Genomic DNA, 19,969 nt, shown 5'->3' on the forward strand with positions numbered 1-19,969 from the left:
CAATTTGTAAGAATGGGCAAAGACTTTATGAAGACCTTAAAAGCACATGCAAAAAAGAAAAAAAAATGTGACTATATCAAACTATAAGGCTGCACAGCAAAGGAAACAGTCAACAGAGTGAAAAGATAACCTACGGGATGGGAGAAAATATTTGCAAACTGTATTTGACAAGATATTAATATCCAGAATATGCAAAGACTTCAAACAACTCAGTAGTGAAATAACAAATAATCTGGTTAAAAAATGGTCAAAGGAGATGAATAGATATTTCTCATAAGAAGACATACAAATGGCCACAGGTGTATGATAAAAAGGCTCAAAATCACTAATCAGAGAAATGCAAATCAACACTACGTTGAGATATTGTCTCATGCAGTAAGATTGGCTATTATCAAAAAGACAGGAAATGGCCTGAGGAGGACGTGGAGAAACAGGAATGATTGTACATTGTTGATGGGATTGGAAATTGGTACAGCCATTATGGAATACAGTATGGAGGTCTCTCAGACAACTACAGATAGAACTGCCATACAATCCAGCAATCCCACTACTGGGTACATGCCCAAAGGAATGGAAATCATCATGTTGAAGGGATACCTGCACTCCCATATTTATCACAGCTCTATGCACAATAGCCAAGATATGGAACCAACCTAAATGTCCATTGACAGACTACTGGATAAAGATGTGGTATATATACACAATGGAATACTACTCAGCTATAGAAAAAGAATGAAATTCGGCCTTTCACAGCAGCATGGATTAACTGGGAGATCATTATGTTAAATGAAATAAGGCAGGCACAGAAAGAGAAAAACTACATGTTCTCACTCATAAGCGGGAACTAAAAACAGCAAAAGAACAGTAATAATAGTAAGTTGAATTTTCAGAAGGAGAGAGCAGAACTGTGGCTATTAGAGGTGGGGAATGGGAAGGGGGATGGTGGATAGTGAGAGGCTGGTTAATGGATACAAAACAGCTATATAGTGAAAAGTTCTCTTGGTGTACAGTCTAGCTAGGCATCTATAATTAACAATAACTTACTGTGTGTCATCAGATGGCTAGAAGAGAGGAGATCTAATGTCCTCATCACAAAGAAATTATTTTTTGCAATGACAAACATGCTAATTACCCTGATTTGATCATCACATAGTGGATACATGTACTGATATTCTACCTGCACCCCACAAATATGTATAATCAATGCATTTCGATAAGAAATAAGTAGGAAAAGAAAAAGAAGAGAGAGAAAAAAAGGGCTCCAGAGAGAGTGTAAGACTGACATTGCTATTGCCATTGACAATAACAGCATCAGGGAGGATTGATGAAGCAACTGATTTGTACTGATGTATTTGTGGTAATACAGTCATGTAGCAGTCATTAATGGTGCTTAACAAATACTTCTGGCTCTCCATCTTGGAGGCACATGGTTGGATTGTGCCTCCTGGATCCTTGTTTTTGGGTGGGGTCATGAGATTAGTTGCAGAAAATGAGTTATGATCAGAAGTGTGGGTCACTTCTAGAGCAGTTTACTAAATTGCCAGTGTAAAATCTTCTAGAGTCTTTATCAGATTCTGACAGAGTGATGATTAACGTTTACAATGGTGGCTGCTCCATCAGCTTGGATCCTAAAGTGTTTATGATGACCAGCCCCCTTACACTTTTCTACAGTCGACGTGCAGTGCACATGAGAAATAAGCCTTTGGTTTTAAGGTCCTAAGATTTTGAGCTTGTCTTGACGAATACACATTGCTTTTTCCAGGATATACGGGGCAGCTAAGTGAGAATGTTGGACATGCAGAGAAAGGAAGAATTAAGAAGAATAGGAAAAGGAGTTGGATACTGAGAATTCACACCATCATGACACTTAAGTGTTGGTCGGGGGAGTAAATCTGCTTTGTAGTTAGTTTCTTCTATCTTTCCAGTCTTACTCTCCTTACTCTAAAATTGAACAAACCACACAGGGCTTTTAGCTGTCCCTTCGACACATTGCAGTGTTTATTGTCTTACATGCTTGGGTGGTTTCCACTATTTAAAAAACTCTACCAGTTTCCTAATATTGTGAATTTTCATAGGCAAGGTTCAGTCCTTCCTTCAGGGAAATCTTAGCTCTCTTTTCCAAGAAGTCTTTCCTAATTCCCTACCAACCTCATGTAGTTTCTTCCAAAAGTGAATATATCTTTATCACTCCTTTAGTACTGGCTGTTGTCAAGGTTATGAAAGAGTTATTTCTAGATAGCTTTATCCCACTGTACGGTTGTCAGTCTATTGAGTATGGCAGAAACTCTTATCCTGAAATCCGATTCTTAGCAGTACCTAGTCTGGGATTGCATATGTATTTGGTCAGGGTCACTGATGGAAACCAAGTGTTTTGCTCCCAGTTCACTGTTCTCACTGGTATTTAACACCACTTCTCATGACCTCTTTGAGAGCCATGTGGAAAAGGGGTAGGAAGGAAGGATAATCTGAAAATCTCTTAGGTCATTGCCCAGTTATGACATTCCATCATTTTGTTCTATGAGTGAATTCTGTCCCTTAATTTCTTCAACCCCCTTTTCATATCTTTGTTCCTCAGGCTGTAGATGAAAGGATTCAGCATGGGTGTCACTACTGTGTACATAACTGTGGCTACCCGGTCCTTCACCACTGAGTACATGGACAGGGGCCGAAAATAGACATAGATGGCACTCCCATAGAACAAGACCACCACGGTGAGGTGGGAGCCACAGGTGGAGAAGGCCTTCCACTTCCCAGCTGTGGAGGGAATTCTGAGCACAGTGGCGATGATTCGTAGGTAGGAGAAGAGGATGCACAGGAAGGGGGTCGCAATGACAGCCAGGGTCTCTGTCATGACCACAATCTGGCTGGAGGATGTGTCAGAGCAGGACAGCTTTAGCACAGGCTGGGTATCACAGAAAAAGTGCTTAATGACATGAGAAGCACAAAAAGACAGGCGAGACATGAGTAGCACACGGAACAGAGAGTGCAGGTGGGAGATAGTGCAAGAACCCAGCAGCATGAGGAGGCAACGTCTTGGGTTCATAATCACATGATAGTGGAAGGGTTTGGAGATGGCCGTCAGTCGGTCGATGGCCATGGATGCCAGCAGGTAGCTGTCAGTGTTCCCAAAGGCCATGAAGAAGTACATCTGGACCAGGCAGCCCACGTAGGAGATAGACTTTGTATCTGATAGTAAATTCACCAGCATCTTGGGTACAATGACTGTTGTGAAGCAGATATCCATGAAGGACAAATTGCTGAGAAAAAAGTACATAGGTGTATGGAGCCTGGGGTCAGAGTGGATGGCCAGGATGATGAACACATTCCCCGTCACAGTGACCAGGTACATGATGAGGAAGATGGCAAAGAGGGGTTTCTGCAGCTGAGGGTTAGAAGAGAGGCCCAGGAGGATGAAGCCCGAAGTGCTGCTACTGTAATTCTGTAACTCCATGTCTCTGGACCTCCTTGACAGGGTTTGGGGAAGGAACGGGAGAGATGCAAATGTGAATTTGATCAAGATATTTTCTTCCCTAACCTTGAGCCTATAAAAAAAAACCCCACTGCTATTTGTTAGAATTTTAAAGAATATTTTCTTTAAGAAAGTACAGAGATTTCCATTCCTCTGGGTATATACCCAGAAGTGGGATTGCTGGATCATATGGAAGATCTATCTGTAGTTGTTTGAGAAACCTCCATACTGTTTTCCATAGTGGTTGTACTAATTTATAGCCCCACCAACAGTGCAGGAGTGTTCCCTTCTCTCCACACTCTCGCTAGCATTTATTATTCACCATCTTTTTGATTATAGCCATTCTAACTGGGGTGAGGTGGTATCTCAATGTAGTTTTTTTTTTTTTTTTTTTGTCTTTTTTTCGTGACCGGCACTCAGCCAGTGAGTGCACCGGCCAGTCCCATATAGGATCTGAACCCGCGGCGGGAGCGTCACCGGGCTCCCAGCGCCGCACTCTCCCGAGTGCACCACGGGCTCGGCCCTCAATGTAGTTTTAATTTGCATTTTCCTGATGACTAGTGATATTGAGCATTTCTTCATGTATTTGTTGGCCATTTGTATGTCTTCCTTTGAAAAATGTCTATTCAGCTCCTTTGCCCATTTTTTAATTGGGTAATTTGTTTTTTTGCTGTATGATTGCTTGACTTCCTTGTATATCCTGGATATTAATCCCTTGTTGGATGCATAGTTAGCAAACATGTTCTCCCACTCTTTAGGTTGTCATTTCACTCTTTTGATTGTTTCTTTTGCTGTGCAGAAGCTTTTTAGTTTGATATAGTCCCATTTGTTTACTTTTTTTTTTTCTGCTTGTGCTTTTGGGCTCATGTCCATAAAGCCTGTGCCCGGACCTACTGAGGTATATATACACCATGGAATACTACTCTGCCATAAGAAAGAATGAAATACTCCCATTTGCAACAACATGGATGAGCATGGAGAAACTTATGTTGAGTGAAATAAGCAAAGCACAGAGGGATAAATAACACATGTACTCACCCATACGTGGGAGCTAAGAGAGAAAGAAGGAAGTAAAGAAAGACTACAGTAGTGCATTGGTCTTGCAGAGTGAGAGAACATTCCCTGGGCTACAAAGAGGAGTGGGGGAAAATGGATAGGGGGAGGGAGGCTGGGGGATAATTGGGTGGGGGACATGGGGCACAAAAGCAATTTGTGGCAATGGGTACGCTGCCAGTATGAATCCGGCCCTCACATCATGGGCATGAGGGGTGACAATCAGCTTTATGTCTCATGAATATTTCTAATAATAATAAAAAAATAGAATGTAAGCTCCATGGGAAAAAAAAAGAAAGTACAGAGAAACTGGGAGTAAGAACGGGAACAGTTAAAAACTTAGAGCTGACTCCTAAATTAGAAGCTAAAGTTTATCAAGTGTTTTTAGGGAACTCCATGTGCCCTAATTTGGCTGAGTTCTTCTAAATTCTCTTTGTGGAGATTCTTCTTGTCTCTTGACCAACTCTTCAGCCTCTTATTTTTTGGTCCAGTTATAGAGGTTATTGGGTTCCACTTTGAGTCAGTATGTTTTCATGAAAGGGAACCATAGGAATGAGATCCTTTCGTTTTGGTGCTCTCCTGCTCATAGTTTCAGAGATGGTGGTGATAGTGGGGACAGTACAATAATGAGCATCAGAATTAATTCATGCTCCTTGGTACCCACAGAATTCCGATTTGACTGCCTTAAGTCTTTAGAGTAAAACCTACTTAATCTTTATTTAAACACTTCTGTTTAAATAATATAATCTGTATACTTTAATTATAAGCTTTTGGTGTAGGGATGTCACTTAAAAATAGGAATACTACCAAGAATAGCCTGAGTTACTGAGATTAGTTTTTTAGATATATTATTTTTTTGATTACAAAACAGTGTGATGTTCTAATTTGAAACATTCAAATAGTACAAGAATATAAGACTTAAAGTGTAAGAGTCCAAATCCTACCTATATCATGGAAAAGATTAGGAAAGAATGGCTTCTGTTGCCATTATTAAGCTATTTTTCTGAGATGGTGGTCTAAGCTAGTGAAAAAGGAGAAGGAAGAACAGAAAGAGTAAAATTGTCATTATTTTTACGTGACATGATCATCTACTGAGAAAGTCCAAGATAATCACCGGAAAAACTTAAAAAACCTATGAAGATTCCACTAAAGTGGCCAGATACAAGATAAATATACAAATATAAATACTTTCCTGTATTAGCAAAATGTCATTTGGAAAAAGTTCCAATTGACAATGGAAAGAAATTCTAAAAAACATTTACAAATAAAGCTGAAGGAAAAAAAAACCAATTATGACCTATCTAAAGAAATTATAACGGATCACAAAATGAAGATCTGAATAAATGGAGATAATATATTGCTAAAAAAGAAGACTCAATATTTAAAAATATCAATTCTTCTCAAATTTATAAAATTCAATGCACCTCTAATAAGATCCCATGATAATTTTTAACGGAACTTGTGAAGGTCATTCTGAAATACATCTAGAGAAGTAAATGGCTAAGGACAGAGAAGAAAATTTTGAAAAGATTAGAATAATGTTAAGGAAATTTCCTAACTCTACATTAAAAGACATAATGAAAAACAATGAGATACTGGCACACACAGAGAAAAACAAATCAATTGATCACCATAAAATTCTATATTTCTGTATTTATATATGTGTTCAGATTGCAATTTACATGGAACTTAATATATAATTAAGATTTATTTCATGGAGAAAGGATGAAATTTTAAATTAATGATGTTTATGACAAGTGGTTGATCATCTTAACAAAATAAGGCTAGATTCCTATCTAACCCACAAATAGAAATAAAACCAAGATGAATAAGCAATCTAAAAGTGAAAAATACAAACTATGAAAAATTCTAGCTCAAAATATAGGAGCATATTTTTATTGTCTCTGGTAGGGAATGCCATTTCAAGCAAAAATTAAAATATAGAAACAAGAATGACAAAAAACTGCACTCAAAAATTTGAAAATTACACCAAAAGAAATTGTAAGCAAAACTAAAATATAAACTACTGACCCAAAGGAAAGATCTGCAACACATTTACTAAAGAAAACATATGACAGAGGCAGGAGGGTTATGGGGCAAGGCAACTACCTCTACTTTCCACACAATTTCTCTGTAAAACTGCTATAAAAATAAAGTCTATTACCTAGAAAAAAAATGACAAGATGTTCAACTTCATTGGCAATTGAAAAATACAAACTAGATTGATACACAATTTTCACCCATCAGATTAGCAATACGTTTTTTTGGGACAATATCCAAAGGGAAATTGGCCCTCACATATGCTGGTGGTAAGAGGATAAATCAGGGTAGGTCTTTTGGTAGTCTTTATCAGAATTGAAACTGCATCTGTTTTTTCCCACTAGTTCCACTTATAGGAATCTGTCCTTTAGAAATAGTCATATATGTGTAATACAAAGATATGTACATACACTTTTATTGTAGCATTGCTTGTAATACCAAAACAAAACAACCCACATAGAAAACAACCTAAAAATTCACAAATAGGTAAGTTATTAAACAATTTATAGTGCACTCTTATTATTGAATATCATAGAATCTGTAAGGAAATAAGATGGCTAATGTTAGCCAAGATTTACTAGCATTCATTAAATGTCACACAGACCTAACAGCTTTGCACACCTTTTATCATTTCATCTTATCCAAACTCTAAGACTTAGGCACTATTATTATCTCCATTTATAGATAAAAAAATTACAGTTTAGCAAAGTTAAGTAACTTACCAGATCCCATAGTTAGTAAGTGGTAGAGCTGGGATTTGAATTCAGGCAGTGTGATGGCAGAGCTGGAGCTTTTTATTGCTAAGCTATGTTATCAGTATCACGCTATTGTCTGTGATATTTTATTAAGTAATAAAAACAAGTTTCAGGACAATGCATATAGAATAATTTTACTTTTGTAAAGAAAAGTATCTCTTTTATGTGTGGTATTTGTTGTGGCATATGTGTTTTTGTGTATGTGGTTGTCTTCTGAAGTGAGATTGGAGGGATGGAGTAACTTTCATATTTAACTTTATATTGTTTGCATTAAAAAATGGACACATAATTCTCTGTGTTAGATTTATAATTAATTTTATAGTTTCATTTCCTAAACAAATAGGACTGTCTGCATATTTTAAAGTTTTTTTTTTCTGCTTGGATTTATATATGCACTACATACAGGAGTGGAGACATACTATTCACAATGCATTTTTCCCAACAGACAGTGTTATAATGGATGTTTGTTTGTGTGTGTGTGTGTGTGTGTGTGTGTATGTCTACAGAACATCTATTGCATTCAGAAGGAATTTCTATGGTGTAGAATTGATTCTGAGATACAGAATTGTAAGTTGGAGTTTATGAATGTTGAAAAGTTTAATAGATATTCCTAACCAGAGACAACTACCCTTCCTTCTACTCCTGGGAAGTATGTTCATTAGACCCTCTGGACTCTCTCCTCATTTCTTTCACCATGTCTTTCAGCTTCACTCCCGAGACATTGTTTTCCCTGGTGGTGAAGGGCTATCTGATCACATTTGGGCTTGAACCAGGAATTCTCCAGATGTATGTGATGTTTCTCAAGAGCAATAACTTAGCCGTTCCCATTTAGTTGGATCTGCCAACAGTGTCTATTTCCTCATGCCTCGGACAAATCATTTCATTTCTTACACCTATCAATAAGATGGGAAATGTGTTTAATACTCCCTCCATCCCCAGCCCCTTGTCATTTGCAGATTCAAATGACAGGTGAGTGAAAGAGTTTGATAAAGCTCTCTACAGGTGGCTAGCATTGTTGCTCACATAAGAAGCTAGAGAAATGACATTTTAGTGATGGGTCTTGTCATCAGTTAGTGGTTGGGAAGGATCAGGAGGGACTAGGAGCCTTTCCAAGCCTCTGAAAGTCACACCATCCCACCTTAGGAGATATTTTACTCCCTTCCTTAATAGATAGGAAAATAGACTATTTCTATGCTTCTCCACTGGAATTTTCACATTGTGGACATTTGTCATCTCAGGTTGGTTTTCCTTTCCTTGCTTACCCACCACTTATACAAGGTCCTTTCCTTAGCTACCAGCTCACATGAAACCAGGGAGTACATGTTCAAAGCATGGAATCCACTTGCCAAGTTGAATAAAAATGCAGTGTGGATAATACCCTGGGGGAAAGATACCCATCATTCATGCACCTGCTCCCCTGAGTGAGCAAGGACAGTTGGAAAGTGACAAAACTGGAAAACATTCAGCTAACATTTATGGCACAAGTCTTATGCTTAGCTCTTATCTCATTTAATCATTTCAATAACACCCATGCTGTAGGTAGCATTATTGCTACCCTTTTGTAGATGAGGAGACTGAAGTTCAAAGAGTCCCACAGTTGATTAATGGTGCATCTAAGACTCAAACCCCAGTACACCTGACTCCAAATTATGTGCTTTAAGCTACTCTATCATACCTTGTCTCCAAACCAAACACGTGTAATAGAGAACTAAGCAGATGTGTCCTCTGCAAGCAGAAGTCCCCCTACTAAGATCCTGAGCCTCCTTGCTGACCCACTCCTTCTCCTCCATACTTTGCTTCCACACATTAGGATTCTTTTGGTTTCCTTCCTTTCTACTCCCATTTCTGCCTCTCACTTCATAAGGCCATATACTCGCCTTTCTTCCAGGCCTTCAAAGAGAAAAGTCTGTAGGGAACTTCAGACCTATCAGATCTATCAGATCCTGAGCTACAACAGCTCTCTGATTTTGCAGCACTGGTACCTCACCTTAGGATGTTTCCTGGGGCTAGGTATTTGGAAGCCCTGCTTCTCCTTGTCTGTCCTTTTCTCAATGCCAGCAGTAAGATAAACAGATTGGCAGTGTTGGGTGTATGGTCTCATTGAAGGGATGTTCTTCAAGGGATCTGTAGGGTCCTTTTTAGGCTGGGTCCTTCTCTTTCAGCCTCTGAAATCTCTCCTTTCTGCCTAGTTTTTACTTATCCTGTTAGAGCTTTATCTCACATCTGCTGGCTCCAGAGAAGGTGGTATCTCAGCCTAATTTCTCATTTCCTACTTAGTTTAGATTGAATGCTCTTCCAGGCAGCATTAGGGATCTCAGATCCCTCATTGAATCCAGTTCATCCAGCTCTAGGCTGTTCTCAGCTAACGTCTGCCCTACTTTCTGTTTTTGCCTTTCTTTTCCTGGGACTCACTGGTTTTTAAGATGCCTGGCTCTGCCTCTCTTTCAGTAATTCAATGCGATAAGCTTTTAAGTTTTCAGTTGCTCCTGGTGCTTTGTTTAGCTGTGACCAGCCAGTATTCATAAATGTAGCTGTTAACACAGAAAGTGCAGACTATGTATACTGGATATTAAGAAGGGGAGCTGTGAATGATCATAAAGCTTTGCTTGACTTTTTAGTGTCCCGGGAAAGTGATTGTTCAATTTCCACAGTCCAGAGAAGGGAGCTCACAATATCCAGAGGCAGCCCAGTCCCCTGTAGAACAGTTCTGACTCTGAAAATTCTTCCTCATTGTGAGGTGAAGTTTGTCTTTCTATTATTGCCATTTAGTAGCTCTGGTTTATTGCCCTATTCTCATCCCTTAAAACATAGTCCAAAAAGTGTAACCCGTCCTATTTATGAACACCACCCAATATAAGATTCCCCGAATGGTGTGCATAAGACATCTGGCTTCACTCTTTACTACTGATATTACCCTCCTCTCCAAAAGATGGGAAGAGGCTAACAACACCTTGAGCTTCAGCAAGTCACTGAAGAGACCAGCAGCCTTAGGACACCCCCAGTGTCTTCCATGAGACTTAGAAACCTGGGGTACAGAGAATCAGCATTCTGTAATTGATTTCAGTGACAGGCTGACCCTAGTGATGACAGGTACTGTTTACTGAGCCTTCGAAGTTTCCAGCAAACCTGGACAGCAGGTTTGAAATAAAATAGTCCTTGGCTATCCTAAAGCTACCCCAGATTCTGGATTTCTCCTTTTAATTCCATTATTTGTTAATTTCTCTGATGTCCATTTTAAAAGTCAGCCTACCATTGCAGAGAGACCCCTGGACTTGGAGCCAGAAGAACTGGGTTCTAAGTTTGTCTCTGCTGCTGTGTAATCTTGAAAAAATTATTCAATGTATGTGAGCCTTGGTTTTGTTAATTTCAAAGGAGTCAATGACACTTGGCCAGAAAGAGAAATACTGCATGTACTCACAAGTGGGAACTAAAAAAAAAAAAAAAAAGAAAAAAGAAAGACAGCAATCAACTGGCCGGTTAGCTCACTTGGGAGAGCAGGGTTCTGGTAACACGAAGGTCAAGGGTTTGGATCCTTGTACCGGCCAGCTGCCCACCCCCCGCCAAAAAAAGATACAACAATTGCAATAATACATCAAACTTTCAAAAGGAGAGAACAGAACTGTGATTACTAGAGGTGAGAAAGGGAGAGGAGGAGGAGGGTTAGGGAGAAATTGGTAAAGGGTTGGAAAGAATGATTACATTTTGTCATGATCAGTATACTAATTATCCTGACTTGATCATCATGCATTGTACACAGATATTGATGTTCAACTCTTTACCCCACGGATATATATAATCAATTGTTTCTACAAAAACAAAACAATAAAACAAAACCAAAACAGGACAAGATAACATCTGCCCAATGAGATTTTAAAGAGTGTCCACGTTTAATTGAGATGTTAGAAATGAGACATTTCCTAAATAAACTGGGCTACACAAATATGAGGGTGAAATGTGAATCTTCCAGTCATCTCATCCACTCTTTGCTCCAATGATTAGGTCCTCTCTATCTCCAAACCTCCAAGTGACTGTCCAATTGCTTGGATATCTTCTCTGATGGGGACCTCATCTTCCTTCACTATCTCCTAATAATTTTCTCCTTACCTGTCTGGTCGGTCCTCCATGCCTCGTAGCACCCACTAAAATCTTAAGTTGTCTGGCGTGTCACCCCTCCACTATCTCTGACTGCAATTGTGAGTACAGCTCCACAGAACTGGGATTCTTGATGGCTATTCCAGTGGGCACAGGGCTAACAGTCAGGGGCATGTTTCTGGTTCTAGCTTTGCTATGAGTTTACTGAGTTATATCCCTGAGAAATTTGCTCATTTCTATACCAGTAATGTCAGGAAGTTTAAGATGAGTTCCCTAGCCTTTCCCACTTGTGAAATTCTTGGTCAGGGCAAGTGCACATTTAAAATGTTCTCAGAGGAATGGAAATCATCAAGTCGAAGGTATACGTGTTCCCCAATGTTTATCACAGCACTCTTTACAATAGCCAAGAGTTGGAACCAGCCCAAATGCCCATCATCAGATGAGTGGATACGGAAAATGTGGTACATCTACACAATGGAATACTACTCAGCTATAAAAACGAATGAAATACTGCCATTTGCAACAACATGGATGGACCTCGAGAGAATTATATTAAGTGAAACAAGTCAGGCACAGAAAGAGAAATACCACATGTTCTCACTTATTGGTGGGAGCTAAAAATTAATATATAAATTCACACACACACACACACACACACACACACACACACACAAAACGGGGGGGGGAAGAAGATATAACAACCACAATTATTTGAAGTTGATACGACAAGCAAACAGAAAGGACATTGTTGGGGGGGAGGGGGGAGGGAGAAGGGAGGGAGGTCTTGGTGATGGGGAGCAATAATCAGCTACAATGTATATCGACAAAATAAAAAAAAAATATATATAAAAAAAAAATAAAATGTTCTCATAGTAATTCTGTTTGTAAATTTCTTCCCTTTGTCTTAACATACCTTTGGTGTCAATCTGTTCAACTGGAGATGCTTCAGGCGGGATTTGATGAGAACCAATTGCTTGTTTTCTGCTGAGCTGGCAGTGCCTCACCCAGATGCCTCTTGCTTGGAGATATCCACTATTTTACAGTCCTTTTCCATGGATATTCTCAGTTATGGTAACATAATGAGTACTAATTAAGTAGTGCTTACACATGCCAGGCACTGCTCTAAGAATTTTACATGCATTAAGGCATTTAGTCTTTACAACACCCCATTTACAGATATCAAAAGTGAGCTCCTGTGGTGTAGAGAACTGAAGTGACTTGCCTAAGAACACACAGCCAGATGGTGGTGAGTTCTAGCCCCAGAGTGTGTGCTTTTAACCCCTGCATTGTCCTAACTTTCTGTTTACCTGTTCTTCTGCTGACCCCATTTCCTGGAGGAGATCACTTCGTGGGTCTTGGGTTGCAGGATGTGGGCTGCATCCTCTAAAGGGTCCCGTGCCTAGAACAGTGTCTTGCATAGAGGTGCTTCAAATATTTGATATTTGACCAAAGGGAGAGAGAGGGGAAAGGTAGGGATAGATGTTTTCTGGCTTTTAAGATGGAAGAGAGAAGATAGGGTCAGGAAAAGGGATGAAGATCACTTGAAGATGTTGACCTCACAGTCTGTTACCAAAGACCACTCAAAGCCTGCCTACCTGTGGGCTTGACAGAGGAGATTCAGGGTCCTGGACAGGCTTGCTTGCGATAAGGCTCTGAATCTCAGAAGAAGGAGGCCTGTGGAAATGTAGATCCAGCCTCAGTGTTGTGCTGGTTTTTCTCTACCTACAGTGGGAATTGGTGATAGAAAGGGAGACCCAGGAGCCTGTCCTCTTTGCGTGCCAGAGCCCTGGGAGGATTGGCCCTGTGGTCTTCCCAGGAGGGTAGAACATTACTGATGCCCTCACTGAGCTCTGTAGGGAACCTGGGCTCCACGTGTGTACCCTCTCATGCCTGGGAAGGGAATTAGAGCCATATAGCAGGAGGGGATGGAGGTGTGTTCATGCACGTGTGCTCTATGTGCATGTGTGTTCATGCACATATGTGTATATTCTATATACATTCATGTAGTCTGGTGCATGTCTTTAGGCCTATGAATGCCTACTTGGAAGGAGAGGTGTTGGCCTCTGACATCCTTGAGGTTCTGTGTCTGCCCGTATGACTGCATTTAGGTGCAGGTGTAGTGGTGTGGGGAAGGGGCTAAGGTGTGGGCTCTGGAGCCAGACTGAGTAGATTCTGATGCTGACTCTGCATCTTACAAGCTGGGTACCTTTTGCAATATGTAACATTTCTGAGGTTCAATTTTTGTTTGTTCTCTGTATACCTTTCTTAAACATTTTATTGCTTCAGTTTCCTTAGCCCGACTGCTTACATTTGAATCCCAGTTCCCCGAGTTACTAAGTGAGTAATTTTGGACAAGTGATTTAGCTTCACTAACTCACATTGCCCTCATCTATAAATGGCACAGCAACCACAACTTTTAGGTAGGTATTTTCTTTTTTAATCTTGGTTTTTTCCATTTAAACAGGTTTTATTTTTTAGAGAAGGTTTAGATTCCTAGCAAAATTGATCAGAAAGTATAGAGCATTCCTATATCCCCCTGTTCCCACACATGCACAGCCTCCCCCAAACCAACATCCTAGCTCCTCAGAGCCAAATTCAGTGGGTTTCCAGGTGTTGGGAGGCTCCATAGGTGCCTCCTTGTCTACACTGCTGTCATACTTACTTTTCAGGGGTGTGCACATCTCTATCTTGCTCATATATTCTTTTCGGGGTGTTTACATGGAGAATAAATGCCTTTACCTGGTATTCAAGACCTTTGTAATCTGACTACAAACATTTTTTCCCCTCTTCCCACACCTCAACCCTACTGCTTTGTTTTCCCACCACTAAACTATTTACATTCTTCAAACACACTTCTTTAAGCATTTGATTCTAATCTTCTCTCACCCCCTTTCACCTGGGAAATTGCTGCACCATCCTCCCCCACCAGTCCTGGGATCTTTATTTTCATTCATTTCTTCATTGGATAAAATACTTACTGAGGTAGGCAGATGGATAGCCCCCCAATGGTGTCCGCATTTTGAATTGCTTGAACCTGGGAATATGTTACCTTACCTGGCCAAAGGTATTTTGCAAATGTGATTAAAGCTGAAGACATTAGGATAGAAAGATTATTCAGGTTTATCCAAGTGGGTTCAACCCAATTACATAAATCTTTCAAAGCAGAGAACCTCCTGGCTGTGATCAGAGAAAGTTTCATTGATCTTTTGTATCATTTTTTGGGTTTCTACTTCTTTTAGTTCTGCTCTGATCTTTACTTTCTGTCTTCTAATTTTGTCCATGTTTTTCTAGGTCTTTGAGGTGTATCATCAGATTGTTTATTTGAAATCTTTCTATTCTTTTGAATAAGCATGTATTGCAATAAACTTTCCTCTTAGTACTGCTTTTGCAGTCTCCCACAGGTTTTGGTATGATGTCTTTATTATCAATAGTTTCAAGAATTTCTTTTTAATTTCCTGTTTAATTTCTTCTTGGACCCAGAGGTCATTCAGGAGCATGTTGTTTAATTTCCATATTTTTGTATAGTTTCCTGAGTTTCACTTGTTATTGATCACTAGTTTTAATTTGTTGTGGTCTGAAAATATATTGAAAATGATTTAACTTTTAAAAAATCTGTTAATACTTAATTCATGACCTAATATGAGGTCTCTCCTGGAGAATGTTCCAGGTGCAGATGAGAAGAACGTATATTCTGTGCTTTTTGGATAAAATGTTCTGTAGATATCTGCCAAGTCCAATTGGCCTAAAGTGTGGTTTAAATCCTGTGTTTCTCTGTTGATTTGTTGCTGGGATGATCTGTCCAGTGTTGAGAAAGGGGTGTTTAAGTCTCCAGCTATTATTGTATTTGGGTCTATCTCTTTCCTTATTTCTAGCAGTGTTTTCTTTATATATGTGTGTGCTCTAATGTTGGTTGCATGTATATTTATGATTGTTCATCATCAGATGACTGGATTTGGAAAATATGGTCTATCTACACAATGGAATACTACTCTGCCATAAAAGAATGAAATACTTCCATTTGAAACAACATGGATGAACTTGGAGAATGTCTTGTTAGGTAAAATAAACCAGGCTCAGAAAGAGAAATATTACATGCCCTCACTGACAAATGGGAACTAAAAAATAAACAAATAAACAAACAAAAAAGATACAACAATCACAGTAATATATTGAGTTTTCAAAAGGAGAGAGCAGAACTGATGTTACTGGATGTGGAAAGGGGGAGAGGAAGGGAGGTAAGGGAGGAATTGGTAAAGGGCCATGAAAGTTGATCACCCTGTCTAATGTTGAATATACTAATTATCCTGATTTAAGCATCACATATTGCACACAGATAGTGATATTCAGCTCTCTACCCCACAGAAATGTACAATCAGCTATATTACAATAAAAAAATAAAAATAAAGAAAAATAACATATGTTGGTGAGGTTGTAGAGAACTGGAAACTCTATACATTGTTGGTGATAAAGTGGACCAGTATACTTTATGAAGAAGCCTCTAAAACTACAAATAGAATTACCACATGAGAGAGAAATTCCACTTCTCAGTATATATCTAAAGAAATTGAAATCATTGTTGAAGAGATATCTGCACTCCCATGATCACTGCAGGTTTATTTACAATAGGCAAGTTATGGAATCAACTTAAGCATCCACCAACAGATGAATGGATAAAGAAAATGTATATGAGGGACTTCAGAAAGTTTGTGGAAAATGGAATTAAAAGATAAAACGAAAAAATATAAACTTTATTTCTCAACATGATGTACCTCAAGTTCAAAACACTTTTGTAAGCAATGATACCAGCCAGTTAGTTCATTCCTAAAGATCTGAGGATCCTGGGGATTTAACCATGTCAATGAAGTCTTTTTTTAAACATTATTAACTGTTTCTTCAGTTAATGTAAATCTTTCTTAAGATTAGGAAATAAATAGGTCAGACAGAGCCAATTCAGGACTATAAAGTGGATGCCTAATAATTTCCCATCAAAACTGTCACAAAATTGCTCTTGTTTTATGAGAGGAATGAGCAGGAACATTGTCACGGTGAAGACGTACTCTCTGGTGGAGGTTTTCCAGATGATTTTCTGCCTAAATTTTGGCTAACTTTCTCAAAACACTCATAATAAGCAGATGTTACTTTTCTTTGGCCCTCCATACATTCAACAAGCAAAATGCCTTGAGCATTCCAAAAATCTGTTGCCATGACCTTTGCTCTTGACGAGTCTGCTTTTGTGTTGACTGGACCGCTGCCACCTCTCAGTAGCCATTGCTTTGATTGTGCTTTGTCTTCAAGATTGAACTGGTAGAGCCATGTTTTGTTTCCTGTTACAGTTCTTCGATGAAATGCTTCAGGATCTTGATCCCACTTCTTCAAAATATCCAATGAAAGTTCTGTTCTCGTCTGCAGCTGATATGAGCTCAATAGTTTTGGTTTCCATGGACCACTAAGTGCTCAACTATCTTTTTAGTCAAACTTGTGTTGGCTATTGTTTCTGCCATTAATTATCAGTCCTCTTCAATTAGGGTATGAACAAGATTAATTTTTTTTTCTTGCAAACTGCTGCTGTGGGCTTAATCTTCAAAATTGGCTTGTCTTGTCTTAAAATGAGTTATCCATTTGTAAATTGTTGATATTTTTTGGTGCGAGGGGGCATTGTTTCCATAAACTTTTCATTAAGAATCAAAGATTTCACCCTTCTTCCACCCAGGCTTTCCCTTAAATTTAATGTTCTTGCTTCAATTTTAGAAGAATTCATGTTGCTCTGATAGGGGTTCATTTCAAACTGATGTCTTATCCTTCTCCATGCCTTCAGATATATTATAATAAGTTAGTGAAAGTTTATTTTGGTCCCCCAAATTTGCAATCCAAGCATAATTTTTTCATAATATCCATTTTCCATGAACTTTTTGAAGACAACTCTTATCTACACTATGGAATGCTAATACTAAGCATTTAAAAAGAAGGAAATTCTGTCATTCTCAGCAACATGAATGAACCTGGCGGAAATTATGCTAAATGAAACAAGCAAGACAGAGAAAGACATAAACTGCACATTTTTTCTTCTATGTGGAATCTAAAACAATTGAACTCAGAAGCAGACAGTAGAATGATGGTTATCAGAGCTTAGGGGGTAGAGAGAAAGGAAAGATGTTGGTTAAAGGGTAGAAATTTAGAGTTAGAAGAAATAAGTAAGAATTTAAAGTGAGGAATGTGTTAATTAGCTCGAATCAATCATTCCACACTGTATACACATATCATAACATCACTAAGTGCCCTGTTGTAATTATATATGATTCTATTCTGTCAAAAAAAAAAAAAAATCAGTGTACTTTTTCATTTCATCATGTACCTGACTCCATCTCCCTCCCATATGAGGTTTTTGATGTCACAATATCCATCTTTTTATATTGTTTATCTTTTAACAGTTTATTGTAGCTGTTATTATTTTTTAATAGTTTTGAATTTTAAACTTCATAATAGAGATATAAGTGTTTTCCACACTACCATTACAGTATTAGAGTATTTTTAATTTAAATGTGTACTTACTTTTAGTGGCAAGTTTCATACTTTCATGTGTACTTGTGTTACCAATTGGCATCCTTTTCTTTCACTTTGGAGAACTCTGTTTAGCATTTCTTGTAAGACAGATCTGTTTGTGATGAATGTCCTCAGCTTTTGTTGGTTTGGGAAAATCTTTATCTCTCCTTCACTTCTGAAGGACGACTTTTCAGGGTTAGCAGTTTTTTTTTCCTTCAGCACTTTGAATATGTTATTCCTACTTTCTCCTGGCATGTAAGGTTTCTGCTTAAAAGTCCAAGGCTGGCTGTACTGGAAATACCTTGTATGTTGTTTTGCTTCATTTCTTTTGCTGATTTCAGGATGCTTTTACTGTCTTTGATTTTTGAAAGTTTGCTTATAGGATGTCTTGGGGTAGTCTTTGGATTGAATGTGATTGGAGACCTTTGGTTTTCCTATACCTGGATATTTACATTTTTTCCCAGGTTTTGACAGTTATCTTCTACTTTTGCTTTAAATAAAATTTTTACTTCTTTATCTTTGTGGCACTGGGTTTTCTAGGGTGGGCCAGGTGTTGATGTCTGAGCAAAGCCCAGTGCTCACTGCCCTCTCTTTCCCCTAGTGGAAGGTTTTCCTATCTATGCTGTACTGCCTGAGGCTGGGGGAGGGGCAATGTAGGTAACATAAATCTATGCCTACCCACTTAAATGCATTTTTTCTGGTTTCTGTGCTATATCCAGGTGCTTTGATCTCTCACTTGGTTTCCTTAGCTCTTACAAAGGTATTTTTGTGCATCAACAGGTGTTCAAATTGATGTTACTGTGGAGGGTGAGTTCTGGAAAGCACTATTTTGCCTTCTTGTTGATGTCCAGACCTCTCCTTTTATGTCTTATTTACAGTTTTACCCAGTTTCTTTGGAGTAGAGCTTTTTCTTCACGATTCAGAGAGCTCTCTAACATGTTAGTTTCATTTGCTTTGTAATTTTTAATGAAGATAGTGCAGCTATGGGTGTCATATCTTAAAAGTGATTGATGACTTCAATGAATTCTCTAATGTTAGAATTTCATTTGGAGATTTTGGGGAATACCAGGGACTTCTAGGATCTTACAGATAAGAATGAGTTTACAATCAGTTTCTTTCCTCTGAAAATGAATGATGACAGGGAGAGGATACTGGCCCAGGAACCATAAGACTTAGATGGTCTTAGATGTGCTGCTAATAAGCTGTCTGATATATTAAACATTTTATCATGAAAAATTTCAAAGAAAAATACAGAACATAGTATAATTAAATGCCATGACATATGACCTAGTATAATAATTGTTAGCATTTTGCCACTCTTGGTTCATCTATGTACCCCTCTTTCAAATTTTTTAATTGCTGGTGAGTATTTTAAAGAAAATCTCAGACCTCACATAATTTCATCAATGTACGTCAGGATGCATATTTAAGAAATGAAAAAGTGTTTAAAAACTACAATATCATGATCGTCCCTGAAAAATTGACCTTAATTCACTGATATCACCTAATACCTAAACCATGTTCAAATTCCTTTGTCTTAAAAATTACCTTTTCCAGTCCATTTTTTAAAAAATCAGAACCCAAAATAATGTCCACAATTGACATTTTTGTCATTATATTTCTTAATCTATAGTCTTCTAACTACTTTTTGGGTATTGCTTGCTTATTGGTACCCAATGAAATAGGGCATATTGAACCTACTTGGTAATTTTTCTTCTCTACCTCTCTTAAAACCTGATTTAAAAAACATTTCTTAATTCTAAGTTAGCAAATAATAGGTAATCATCAAACTTATTCCATTTTTCAGATCTTGTAGCCATTACCCCCAAATTTGTTTATTGTCATATATATGTACATTGCCAGAGCATTTATACATTAAATATTGTACTTTCTCCTATATAACTATCATTTTGTATTAGTTCTACAGGTAAATACATGATTTCTGTTCATCACCAATTCTTAAGTTGGTGTCTCTTCACTCATTTTGTTGTATGCCTACACTTCTCCAGCATCATTAGGT

The 19,969-nt window shown here is 38.3% G+C and overlaps 1 protein-coding gene across 1 annotated transcript; it reads right to left on the reverse strand.

Annotated features, from left to right (window-relative positions):
* Positions 1–2,515: 2,515 nt before the first annotated feature.
* On the reverse strand, positions 2,516–3,547 carry LOC134366076 (olfactory receptor 1L4-like). The gene has a single exon (XM_063082497.1). It carries the CDS (start codon positions 3,449–3,451, stop codon positions 2,516–2,518), a length of 936 nt encoding a protein of 311 aa, XP_062938567.1. The 5' UTR covers positions 3,452–3,547.
* Positions 3,548–19,969: the final 16,422 nt, after the last annotated feature.

Source organism: Cynocephalus volans, chromosome 17 (genome assembly GCF_027409185.1).
Source record: "Cynocephalus volans isolate mCynVol1 chromosome 17, mCynVol1.pri, whole genome shotgun sequence".
Classification (NCBI taxonomy): domain Eukaryota; kingdom Metazoa; phylum Chordata; class Mammalia; order Dermoptera; family Cynocephalidae; genus Cynocephalus; species Cynocephalus volans.

Coding starts and splice junctions, on each gene's coding strand:
- LOC134366076 (XM_063082497.1), bottom strand. CDS start 3,451: ATGGAGTTACAGAATTACAGTAGCAGCACTTCGGGCTTCATCCTCCTG.